Raw genomic sequence first — 13,696 nt, 5'->3', positions numbered from 1 at the left:
AACCTGGAAGCTGATTGGTTTCTATGCAGAGCTTAACCAGATTTTGCATGCTCCAGTTTTAGGCCCCTTTCACAGATACGGTCTATTCAGTTCATCAGTTCAGTCACGTCAAAATGTATCCATTTTTCATCTGTTTTTCATCCATTTTTTTTACATCCACTACCAATGCAAAAAAAAACGGATGAAAAACGGACCGTTCGTCCATTTACATCCGTTTTTCGTCCAATCCATTTTTTTGACGAATGAAAAATAGGGCATTCATCCATTCCAAAAAACGGACATTGACGGAAGCGGATGAAAACGGATGATCATCCGTTGTCATCCTTTTTTACATAGAGATGCATTGATGTCCGTTTTTCATCCGTCAACGGATGGATGAAAAACGGACCTATGTGTGAAAGGGGCCTTAGTAAAGCAACCCCATTGCATTTGTTTGAACAGGAACATCAAACAGATTAAAGCTGGTTTCACACAGGCTCTCCAATCTGGTCCGCCTGTCAGTTTTTCAGGCGTACCTGATCCAACTATCCATAGCTCTCTATAGAGTGGGGGGATGTCTCTGCGGAAATGTGTTTGCCGACACCCGCCCGCATCAAATCCGATCCTATCAGCCAAAAACTGAGGATTGGATGACAGTCAGATTGAAACGGACAGGAAGTCCATTTCCATCTGACATCCCCATAGAGAACAGCAGCACTGTGTCCGTGTCTGCTCTGCATAGCAGAGCGGAAACGGACCTGTCATCCGCCTGCTCTGACTACACAGAACGCCCGTGTGAAACCAGCTTTAGTAGTAGAAAGAAATAACTTACCTTGGGGTCTTCAGGAAAGATATTATCCACCAGACGTTTATAGCGAGGACGCAGCGCTCCGCAGCAGCCACAGACCCCTATAACAGATAAGATAGGGCATTAGGGACATAATCTGCATGTCTGTACAGCTTCATTATATACTACATATAGCTTCTACCGAGCATTTTATTTCCTTTTCCCCTCCAAGTTGAGGCTCAATTAATCATTTTTTTTCTTCTTTGGACAAATAAAATTATCTATATATATATATATATATTTATTTTTTTTAAACTGTCATTTTCGGTTTTCAGCCAAGTGCAGACTGCTTTTTTGGTACCAAAATTTCAATTTGGTGCACCTCTTAAAAAAAAAAAAAAAAAACAACACCTTGCATGCAGATGCTGTCTGAGCAAAATGAAAGCTAGTGTCAGTCATCTTTGATTCCGCCTACACCATAAAAATGCACAACAAAATACACATTTGAGGTTCAATAAAAATTTATAGAGAGCTGCAAAACCATTATTTGATATTTATAATCTAAACTTGAATTGCTCTTCTGAAACTGCCCGTTTTATTTAGTCATGTAACTGATACAGCACCAATCAGGTCTGTGCAGACATAGACTCACACTGTACAGAGCATACATCAGTAATAGAAGCCCCTCCCAAAGGATCTTTCCTGCAGATGCCAAAGAACAGGGAAAGATCATGTGACCGCACAACAGCCCTGCAGGAAAAAGGTACTTAGAGGATTAGAAAAAAAAAAAAAATGGGATTTTTGACTTACCATAAAATCCATTTTTCTAATCTTCCTGAACATTAACAGTAACGGAGAAGTGCCGAACTCCCTGAAGAAAATGTACGCACCAGGGGGTGTGTGGCCAAGGGTCGTTGAAAGAAGACCGCTAAGGCCGACAATTGGCCCGTGATAGTACTCAAGGCCAGTTTCTGCTCAACCCCTCGTTGAAGGAAGGCCAAGATCAGAGTCAACGAAAAAGAAAGAGGATGAACCGCAAGAGAGACTCACATAATGCAATGTACATCTTCCACGTATGATGGTAGATCTTTCTAGAAGTAGATTTCCTAGCTTTTAACAGCATTGGAATCACCAACTCAGACAAACCTCTATCCATCAGCACTTGGCATTCAACAGCCAAGCCGTCAGAGCCAGTGACTAAATCAGGATGGAAGATTGGTCCTTGGGATCCTCCCTGAGAGGCAGTTTCCAAGGAACGTCGGTGACCAGCCGCACCAGATCGGCGTACCAAGCCCAGACAGGCTAGTCCGGGCCACTAAGATGACCAGAATTCCTTCTGCCTCAATCCTGCGGAGAAGTCTTGGCAGAAGCCTGAGAGTAGGGAAGGCGTAAATCAGACGATACTGACTGCACAGGGCCACCAGTGCATCTGTGGCATCCGCCAGAGGATCCCGTGACTGAGCCACAAACCTCTGCACCTTTCTGTTGAGCTGGGACGCCAACAGATCCCCCTTGTGGATGCCCCTCCGGAGACAAAACGGATGAAACACCTCCGGATGAAGGGACCACTCCGCTTGGTCCAACGTCTCCCGACTGAGATAACCCGCCTGCCAGTTTTCCACCCCGGGAATGTGTACGGCGGAGAGGGCTGGAACAAACTGTTCTGCCCACCTTAGAAAGTCGGCTACCTCCAGAGCTGCCAGGACACTTCTTGTGCCCCCCTGATGATTGACATAAGCCACAGCTGTGGCATTGTCCGATTGAATGCGCACTCCACATCCCTGAAGACTATCCATCCAATGTTCCAGGCACAGTCTGATTGGTTGGAGTTCCAAGACATTGATCGGTAGTCTGGACTCTTCCAGTGTCCAGATCCCCTGAGCAGAATTTTTGCAGAGGACGCCTCCCCAGCCGGACAGGCTGGCATCCATGGTGACCACTGTACAAGGGGAGGAAGGATCTGCCCAGCCGAAGCGCCGGAGAATGAAGCCACCATATCAAGCTCAGCCGGATCGGATAGTCCAGAGACTGGATTCTTGTCCCATTTGGCCAGAATAACCCTTTGCAGGGATCTCGTATGGAATTGTGCAAATGGTACCACCTCAAAGGTAGACAGCATCAGGCCCAGCGCCCGCATGAAAGTCCGGAGGGATGACCATCTGCTGGACAGCAGGAGACGAATTGCAGCCTGCATTTTCTGGAGTTTGTCCAGAGGAAGGAGCACTCTGGCTAAGGCAGAGTCCAGAGTCAGACCCAGATAGTCCAGCTTTGTGGAAGGCACCAGAGCAGACTTCTGAAAATTCAGAATCCAGCCGAAATCCCTCAGAGTTCGTATAGTGTTTTCCAGGTTTTCCACCAGAGCAGTAGGAGACTCCGCTCGCAGAAGGAGGTCGTCCAAGTAGCCCAGTACCGCATTCTCCCCGTTGGCGTAACAAAGCTAGCACCGGGGCTAACACTTTGTGAAGACCTGAGGAGCAGAGGCAAGTCCAAAGGGTAACACCAAAAACTGATAATGCTCCTCTCCCACGGCAAAGCGGAGGAAGCGCTGGAGACCGACACATATTGGAATGTGAAGGTAAGTGTCCTTAATGTCGATGGAGGCAAGAAAATCCCCCTAAAACAGGGAAGCCACCACCGTGCGAACAGACTCCATTCTGAGCCTCTGCACCCACACAAAGCAGTTCAGCGCCTTGAGGTCCAGAATTGGACGTACCTTGCCTTCCTTCCTGGGGACTGTAAACCTGTTTAAACAGAGTAAAATCCCTAAAAACGTTCCGAAGTCAGAACCGGGACCATCAACCTTTAAAGTAAAAAGGTCTCTTGCCTCTTAGCGTGTGACGCCGACTTGCCTCTTGGCGTGCGACGCCGAGAAGGCATTTGATAGGGTCAACTGGACCTTCTTTCACCTGTCCCTGCAACAAATTGGCATATGTGCCAAAATGTTAAAAAGAATCATGTCCTTGTACTCCTCGCCCTCTGCTACTGTCCTTGCTAATGGGACGACATCCGACGCCTTCTCCATAGCTAATGGAACCCGCCAGGGCTACCCCCCTCTCTCCCTCTTGCTATTTGCGATTGTTATAGAACACCTAGCACAAGCTATTAGACAAAACCCCTCTATACAAGGAATTTACACCCCCTCAGCTCACCATAAACTCTCCCTTTATGCTGATGACCTTCTGCTTTACATAACCCAACCTCATATTAGCATTCCTTGTTTCTTACGGGAACTTGATAAGTTTAGCAAATTTAGTAACTTTAAATTAAACATTACAAAAACTGAGGCCTTGAACATCTCCTTGCCCAAGCACACCTTTGACTACCTCTGCTCCAATTTCCCCTTCAGTTGGCAACCCCACTCTATTAAATATCTGGGGACTGAGATCCCCCATCAGTTGCAGGACCTCAATGATGTCATCCAGGGTAGCACCCAACAGTTGATCTTCTTAAAAAGGAAAGATCAGTCAAGGCCTTTTAAAAAGTCTGGTCCGCAGACCAGCATTTGAGCCAAAAGACACGCCAAAGGACCACTGCCGAAACAGAGAGCTGAGCCACTAGGGGAGCCGCATCCAAAGAGGCATCACAGATAAACTGCAGCCCCTGGACCAGCTGGTCCACCAGCTCAGCAAAGGCAGGGAGGAGCTACTCCCCCTCCAAGGCACGGCGCAAAAGCCTAGCCCATTTGGTCAGAGTCTGCAACACCAGGGCAATGGTGATATCGCCCTCAGTCCCGAACCAGCCAGGGTGTACATAATGCGGGGCCACAGCCTCTGCCTTTCTGTCAGCAGGGTCCTCAAAGGCTGGGGAATCTTCAACCGGAATCATGGTTCCCTTGTTTAATCTGGAAACCGGAGGGTCCACCACTGATGGAACAGTCCACTTCTTAAGAAGGGATTCCTCATAGCAGTATCGCCTAGCAAGTCGCTTAGGGACCCCAAGGGGACGCTTTGATCGTCCCCACTCTTTAGTGACAATTCTGTCAAAATAGGAGGGGGAAGGGAACACCTTTTCCACTCTGGATGGCTTGTAAGTGCTAAAAGGGAACCTGTGCCTCCGTCGCAGCTGGGTCCTCCATCATTAAGGTCTCACGCACAGCTACAATCAGTGCGTCCACCAGCGCCTTTTCGTATGCAGTTGCAGAAGAGGAGGAATCCTCCTCACTATCTGAGAATTCAAAGCGCGTGGTCGCAGACCCAGCAGGGTGACCCACGTCCGCGGCAGCCAAATTAGATTCAGGATTCGATGAAACCGATGAGGGAAGGAAAGGCAGTGGGTGTGTTTTGCCAGTCTGTCGCCCAAAAACCGCCTCCACCGCAAAGGACACAAAGGACTCCAGAACCGCCGTCAGTGCATCGATGGATGGGACCCAGAGAGCCCGCAGCTTCAGAGAGGGGATCAGGTGGGGAGATGAAATCCAAAGACTCCATGAGTCACCAATGGGATCCCACAAAAAAAGTGTAAAAAACACTGCTAAGGGACAACCCCAGCGCACCGGCAGCACCACTTGATCGCCAGTAACAGAGCACCTAATCGATCCTCTGCAGAGAGGAAGAGGACCCCACCAGACTCATCACCTCGCAGAAACCAGGCACAGCAGCCACCAGGAGAATCTGCACTGCACGTGCGTCAATCAGGAAATTAAATGATCCAGGACTCCGCACCAGGGATGAGGGGCTCCCATTGCCGAAATCGCCGCCCAGAGGGCTCCACTGTCATGGCTGTTGCTATTTTTAATGGAAAACAACCGCAAAATGGCTGCTGGGCTTCACAAACATGGCAGCCGTGCATTGAGCACGCAGGCTACAAGAAAATGGCGGCCCTGTGCAGCCCCACGAGGCTCCCAGGGACCCAGGAGGGATCTCTAGGCCTCAGAAAACAGCACAGGCAGGAAGGTAAGTCTCCCCCCAACAGCCGATCGCCAGCGACGCACCCCTGCCCCCCCCCCCCAGGCGGTGGACCAGGCCACCTCACAGCCGCAGCATCAGTGAAGGGGGGGTGGATGGGGGGCAAGATATGGCCCACAGGGACCACCAGACTGATGAGGGGGTGCCTAATGGGAAGGAGGGGAACCCAGGGGTCCGACCTTCCCATGGAGGGGCCCACGTCCAGCCCATGCCTCCACGGCCAGAAGGAACGCTGCGACTCAGGCCGAGACCCAGTCGTATGCGACCTTTCAAAGCGTTTAACTTGCAGGCCAGCCCACGTCCGCTGGGGCTATGACGCGGCCGACCTAGCGCAGAGCGGAGGTCTGCGCGTGCGCGCTGGCCAGACTGGGATGACCACCTGATCTAGATTCCTATTCCACATTTGGATCTAGATTATCCAGCCTGTTGCCCAGTCCAGCAGTTGATTGTAGATCTCACAGGAAAAAAAAAACAGGAGAAAAGATCTATCTTAAAAGAAAAAAAATTGCCAGGACCAGAGGTCCCAGCATAGAACTAGGTCCTTACACCTAGGCAGAAAAAAATTGAGTACCTATAGCAGAGAGAGGGAGTATACCCCCTGAGACTGCCCATAGGCGTAGCCAGATTTTTTTTCTGCCTAGTGTCCTACTCCTGTAGGGGGCAGTATAACCCAACGGTTAAGAAGATCAGGAGCTGTGTCCGTCAAGAAAATGAAAAAGCTTCATGATATATAGGATTTGTTTGAATGAATTGTGGTAATAAACACTTCTCTGTTTAGTATTACTTTAATGAATACAGAACTGCATTCATTGGAGCCTTTTATATCTACCTGGAGTACAGCTTTTTTATCCTCCAATATGAAAGTAGGTTTAGGCGCAGGCGACAGCACCAGGTGAAGAGAACCGCGAGCACAGCGAGCTTCTCCCATCTCATTTACGTTTGATTTCGGAGCCCATCTGCCAATCTCAATCAAAGAGAACAGCAAATGTGGCCTAGAAATGTCTAAGTTTTAAGAGGAGTCAAAAAAAAAAAAAAAAACAACGCACAACATAACAAAAAAGGAAGGGAAGCTTGAAATGCGGCTGGTTTTCAGCTTGGCAGGCTGAGATGTAGAACACAATCTTTTCACCAACATTCAGAATTTATTCTGTCCTCTGAATTTACATTTTTGAAATTCATTTAAGTGCATGGATAACAACAACATAATATTTAGGGAGCAGGCGGGGTTTACATCAGCGCATCATTCACAGCAGCTGCAACGACCTTGAATAACTTTAAGGGCTTTCTTTCTCTTTCTTCTATATAGAGAAATATTTTCTTTAATGTGGCTTTTTTTTTCTTTATTTCCAGTATAAAACATAACATCCGGTCATGGTACTGATCTTATGCCTCGTTTCCACTGAGTGGTACGGTACGGTTCGGAACGGTACACATTGCGTTTCCACTGCCAATAGTACCCTTTCATGATAGGCGTGGTGTAGCAGGAAAGCTGTGATAGACGGTTCTCTGTCAACCAATCAAAGTTCTGCAGAGTGTAGCTCCACCCTGTTGGTACAGTACTAATGTGCTTGGTACCCCAACGAAAGGGTCCCAAAAAAGTGGTACGGTACGGTTCGGAATTAGGGTACCATTCATAATGGAAACGGCATAAATAGCGTACCGTACCGAACCAGAAAGCTCAGTAGAAACGAGCCATTAGGTACAAAAAAAAAAATAAGTAATAAATAAAAGCCTTTATTACCAAAAAAAAAAAAAGTACTTAAAGGGTAATTCCACTTTCGCGGGGAAACAAAATTGCAAATAAAGAAAAAACAATATAGTGTATACAACTGCGACACAAATCATACTGTGATTGAATGTCATTAAAAAGGACCTTTCCTTTTCATTCTGCAGCTGTTGTAATTTTCTGAAAATGCAATGCAATATGGCCACCTGGAGCTGTTTTGTACACAGAATGTATACTGACCACACCCCCAGAAACCTCATTTCCTGCTTGTGTGATTGGCTCACCAATTTTCCCAGAAGTCTGCACTAAGATACAAGTCAGATTCTGGCATCCCCTGCAACAAAAATGTCATTTTTGGTGAGATACTCCCAATAGGAACACATCTAAAGGGATGCAGGCCCAGCAGATTTCCTTAATTACAGCCCTACAGCTGCCACAGCTGATAGATAATTATAAAACCACTCCCATTAGACCCATTCAGCACAGAGGAACACCCAATGATTTCTTCAGAATAAGAAAAGGAAGGAATCTGCAACAAAGTTTGTTACAATCCCTGCGATGTACAGAGATCACCCAGAGGGGAATGATTTTTTTCTGCAACAAAAGCGGAGTTATGCTTTAAAGGGTAATGCCACTTTTTTTTTTGGGGGGGGGGGGGGGGCAGATTGCAAAGAAAAAATAATATAGTGGATATAATCGAGACACGAGTCATAGTATAACTGAATGTTATTAAAAATTACTTTCCTTTTCAATCTGCAGCCACTGTAATTTTCTGTGAAATGCAATATGGCCATCTGGGTCCATTCTATACACAGATGGTATACAGAACGCCCCCCAGAAATATTTCCTGCTTGTGTGATTGGCCCACTGTTTTTCCCAGAAGTCTGCCTAAGATAAAAGTCAGATTTTGGGCATCCCTTGCAGCAAAAATGTCATTTTTAGGGAGATACACTAAAAAGGAAAAACACATCTAAAAGGAACGCAGACCCTGACACTTTTCTCATTAGAACCCTGCAGGTGCAGGAACTGATAATTATAAAGTCACTCCCATTCACTTTTCAGATGAACACAGGCAAACATTTATTTCTTCAGGATAACAAAAGGTAGGAGAATCTGCAACAAAGTTTGTTATAATCCCTGCAATGTACAGAGATCACCCAGAGAGGGAATGTTTTTTTCTCAACAAAAGTGTTACTCTTTAATTTTCACATAATCAAATAAAATGAATGAAAATCCGATGGTGATATATACTGGCGTCTTGTGGGATCTGCACCCACAAGTCCAAACCCACCTAGGAAATCCTACCAGAAAGCGGTCTCTGTACTGGGCAAATCAAACAATTGAAACAATCACTGCCCTGCAGCTGCATGTATACACGGCCATTGCCTCGGAATGACCTGCCGCAGGTGATTGGCCCAGTACAGGTGACAGCTTCTAGGCCAGTGATGGCGAACCTTGGCACTCCCGATGTTTTGGAACTACATTTCCCATGATGCTCATGCACTCTGCAGTGTAGTTGAGCATCATGGGAAATGTAGGCGGACTTGATTAGGTTGGTTTGGACTAGGATCTGTGCTTATTATTACGGTTTACTTTCAATTTCTGAAAACTACATAACCCATGGTACCTTGCTACCTGCAAGAAGTGATTTCTGTAGTGACTCCGCCTCCTGAAACTCCTCCTCCCAGCCTCTATGTAGATCAGAAGGCAGGCTCTGTGAAATGTGTGACACAGCAGTACCTACACACAGAGCATAGTGACTACATGCCACAAAATTCATTGAAGTAAATGTGTGGGGATCTTTATAACCACTTTCTGACCTGCCGCAGTACATATACTGCAGACGGGCGGCTCGTACAGGCACCGTAACGTACCTGTACATCGCGGCTTTCATCTGGGTTCAGGGCGTGTGCGCCCCCCGGCTCTGCTGTGATAGAACACAGTGGGACTTAGTCAGCCAGGACCTGCTGATCGGCTGTGTCCAATCACAGCCCAGAGCTCTGTGTTTATAATCAACACAGGGCTCTGTACAGAGGGAACAATCTCTCTGTTTCTTATCCCTGCAAATCAAGGATAAGAAACAAAAGAGACCTTTAATAAAAAAGGAGCACACATTACACATAGTTGGGCAGTATCATTAGTACAGTGACAGCGTACAGTTTTATCACTGTAATAATGTCACTGGTGACGTCAGTGGCAGTTAGTCAGTCCCCCCACAGTGTCAGTTTCAAATTGCCTGCCGTACTATCACAGTCTCATTATAAATCGCTGATCCTCGCCCTTACTAGTATTACAATGGTTGTAAAGACAGAAGGTGCATTCTATGCATTAAGATAAAAAACCTTCAATGTGCAGCAGCCCTGCTCATACTTACCTGAGCCCATCGCTGGTTGGGAGAGCAGAAGAGCGCCATTGGTTCCTGTTGCTGTCAAAGTCAGTGAGCCAATGAGGAGGGGAGGGGGCCTAGCCGCGGCTCCGTGTCTGAATGAACACACAAAGCAGCTCGGCTCGGGTGCCCCCCTAGCAAGCGGCTTGCTGTGGGGGCACTCATCAGGAGGGAGGGGCCAAGAGAGCCAAAGAGGGACCCGAGAAGAAGAGGATCTGGGCGTCTCTGTGCAAAGTATAACAGGTTTGTTATTTTTAGGCAAAAAAAAAAAAAAAAATAGACTTCAGTATCACTTTATTAAAAAAATAAAAAATTCCAGTATATATATTGTGATGGTACTCACCCTCACTGGGAGTGAAAGGCAGATACTTAATGGACCCTGAGAATATGGTTTGGATTGCTTCAAATGAGACAGTAATATTTAAATCTATATATATCTCAAGAAACATGTGCAGACTGCTTCACACACAGTCAGACTCCTAGCAGATGCTAATATCATCAGCTCAACCACCTGTCTTCCACACATCGTTGAATATGCTGATATACTCACCTGTTATCTACAATGGGTTCTGTGTTTACACTTCTAATAATGTGTATTGTACTTCAATGTCAGAGACGGACAGTTTGTCACTGGTGATCCCTTCCTATTGTCTGTGTATTGGGGTGTGATGTGTATTCTGTTAAGTCTGTCTGTCCCATTGTTAAATGAACTCACATATTGTTTCTGTCCAGATGGCTAGATAATTAGTTCAGGTTAATTCTATTTCTGTATACAATTTCATATGCATATGATAATGTAATCAGGCAACCCCTGACCTGATGGGGTAATCTGATCAGGAGGGGATGCTCATTCTGTATATAAACTGTGTGAGGTGTTCAATAAAAGAGAAGGTTCCAAAACTTGTACAAGCTAAGTTGTCAGGTAGCTTTGTATGGGGGCGGCTTTGATATTTGATATCTTTGTTCAAGACTGGGAGAAAGCGGTATATTACCAGAAGTCCACAAGCACAGCGTGTGTCATGGTTCCGTTACCTATATATAAATATAATATCAAACTATCTGTGTGTGTGTATATATATATATATATATATATATATATACACACACACACACACACACACACACACACACATATACACACACACCAACGTAGGAACTATAACTTTCACCCAAATCTATTTATATACAGCTATTGGGATTTTCTTTATACATTTGGCCTTTATGGAAAAAATTTGGTTTTTAAAATTGTATTAAATATGCTTTATAGCAGAGAGGGAAAAATGTTTTTCAACATTTTTGGTCTTTTTTTTTGTTTTTTTATAATAATAAGAAGAAGAAAAAAAAAAAACTGGTAATCAAATCTCACCAAAAAATAAATAAATAAAAAAGCTCTAATATTGTGAAAACAAATGATCTAAATTTCATTTGTGTGCAGGGTTGTATAACTGCGCTATTACCAGTTCAAGTAGTGCAGTACTGAAAAGCAAAAAATGGCCTAAGCATGAAGGGGGTAAAATCTTCCGGAGCCGAAGTGGATAAAGTAACTTCACAAACCTCAAGATCATTCAGATCATTTGGAGTAGGATAGAAATGAATGTGGAAAGGACTATATGATTTTAAATTCCGAGAATAGATAGGCTTTAAAGTGATATTAAAAAGTCTCTTTTTTTTTTTTAAATAACAAACATATTATACTTTTCTACTCTGTGTAATCGTTTTGCACAGAGTAGCCTGGATCTTCCTCTTCTCGGGTGCCTGGCTGGAGCTCCTGGCCCCTTCCTCCCGCCGAGAGCCCCCACAGCAAGCATCTTGCAATGGGGGCACCCATACAGGCTCAGGCTCTTCCTGTTCATTCACACAAAGATCTGTGGCTTGGCCCCGACCCCTCTGTCTCCTGGTTGGTTCAGTAGCTGTGATTGACAGCAGTGGGAGCCAATGGCTCCGGCTGCTGTCTCAGCCAATAAGGAAGCCTAGTGCCCAGAGAGCCAAGGCTCTCGTGCACATTGCTGGATCGAGATGGGGCTTAGGTATGCATTAGGAGGCTGCTGCACACAGAAGGTTTTTTTTTAAGGTAAAAAACCTTGAGCCTTTAAGTCCCGGTTCACACACATGCGATGCAGGAACCCTGCAAATCCACTGCGGGTTTCCACATCGCATTCAAGTCGCAGGAAGTTCACACTGCTACATGCAAATTGCTGGGGGTGTCAATGCAAAGTTAACAACACCCCCAGATTAGTTGGCATATCGCAGTGCGAACTGTCAGTCCGGACATGAATCGGATCGCATAGGTGTGAACACCCATGCGATCTGATTCTGGTGCGGACCCAAAAAAAGGGTCCTGTGCGTGTTGTGTCCGAATGCGATGCGAGTTCAGCCATACAATCTGTATGGTTGAATTCGCACCGCACAGACATCGCATGTGATTTTTAGAGCAGTGCGCTCCGAATCACATGCAATGTCGGTCATCGCACATATGTGAACTCTGGCTTTAAAACCACTTTAAACTGTTTGGCAAAATTTCATCTGTGTGCCTAGTCTGCGGCTTAGTGCCTTTTCCATCTCCCCTTCAAAGGCTAATTTGCTCAGATATCATCTGCAGCCTCGGCTTCTTATCATCTGCAGGTGACCTCCAGCTCAGTGGATCTTTGGCTCATACAATTCCCCCTCCTGTTGTTCCCCACCTTCCTAGCAACCAGAAACCTTTTATCCCTTTTATACATCGCCTCTGTGTTTTCCTATATTCCAATTCAGTTCTAAGTAGCACTTGTGGATGGCAGAATAATAGTCTGATCTCCCCATGCCCGGCGCTTGCTGCTTTTGTAGCGGGACGCCGTTCATTAGGCTGTGCAGCTTATCCCTCTGCATAATACAAGATCATCTTAGTGATTCATGACTGCAGGTGGAAATTAATCACCTGAAAGGGAGAATTTGCAGGGAGATCGGCCGTGCTTAATATGAAGTTGAAAGCCATGTGAGTCTATACGGCGCCCACTGAGCCGGGGGTCTTACAGCCAGAGATGGGGAGGACCGAGGGAGCTTGGGACTAACGTTACCTGCAAACTAGAGCTGCATAATTAAATTGTTTAAAAAAATTATATATATATATATATATATATATATATATCTATATCTATCTCAAATCACCACCCCCCCCTTCATGATCTTAACCATTTTAAGACTGGAAGGATTTGCACCCTTAATGACCAGGCCCTGCGTTACTTTAACGGACAATTGCGCGGTCGTGCAGCGCTGTACCCAAATAAAATTGAGGTCCTTTTTCCCCAAAAATAGAGCTTTTCTTTGGTGGTATTTGATCACCTATGGTTTTTATTTTTTGCGCTACAAAACAAAAAAAGAGCGACAATTTTGGAAAAAAAAAAATTTTATATATATTTATTTATTTTTTTTTTTTTTTCACATTCTGCTATATAACATTCCTAGAAAAAAAATTACAATTTAACATTTTAGGCCAATTTGTTTTCTACTACATATTTTTGATTAAAAAGAAAAAAAATCTCAATAAGCGTATTTTGATCGTTTTGCACAAAAGTTTTCGCGTCTACAAACTACGGGAAAGATTTATGTCATTTTTATTGTTTTTTTTTTTTTTTTTTACTAGTTATGGTGGCGATCTACGATTTTTTGCGGCGGACAGATCGGAACCCCTGACTGACATTTTTGACACTTTTGGGGGGACCAGTGACATTACTACAGTAATCAGTGCTAAATATATGCCCTGTTACTGTAATAATGCCATTGGCAGGGAAAGGGGTTAACCCTATGAGTGATCAAGGGGTTAAATGTGAGCCTAGGGGAGTGATTCTAACTGTGGGGGGGGGGCGTGGCTTGTGAAATGATCAGAGAGACATGTGATCCTATATAGAAGGATCACATGAGCTCTGAACATTTCAGGG

At 45.2% G+C, this 13,696-nt stretch overlaps 1 protein-coding gene across 1 annotated transcript in view; it reads right to left on the bottom strand.

Moving 5' to 3' along the window:
• Positions 1–13,696, bottom strand: part of EFR3A (EFR3 homolog A) — a 284,658-nt gene that overhangs the window by 182,806 nt on the left and 88,156 nt on the right. The window contains exon 3 of the mRNA XM_082258096.1: positions 812–888. Coding sequence (XP_082114222.1) covers positions 812–888 — 77 coding nt within the window. The remainder of the gene's footprint in view (positions 1–811; positions 889–13,696) is intronic.

Source organism: Pelophylax lessonae (assembly GCF_965119305.1).
Source record: "Pelophylax lessonae genome assembly, chromosome: 5".
Classification (NCBI taxonomy): Eukaryota; Metazoa; Chordata; class Amphibia; order Anura; family Ranidae; genus Pelophylax; species Pelophylax lessonae.
Note: the sequence above shows the minus strand (reverse complement) of the source record. Positions and strands in the feature narration are given on the sequence as shown.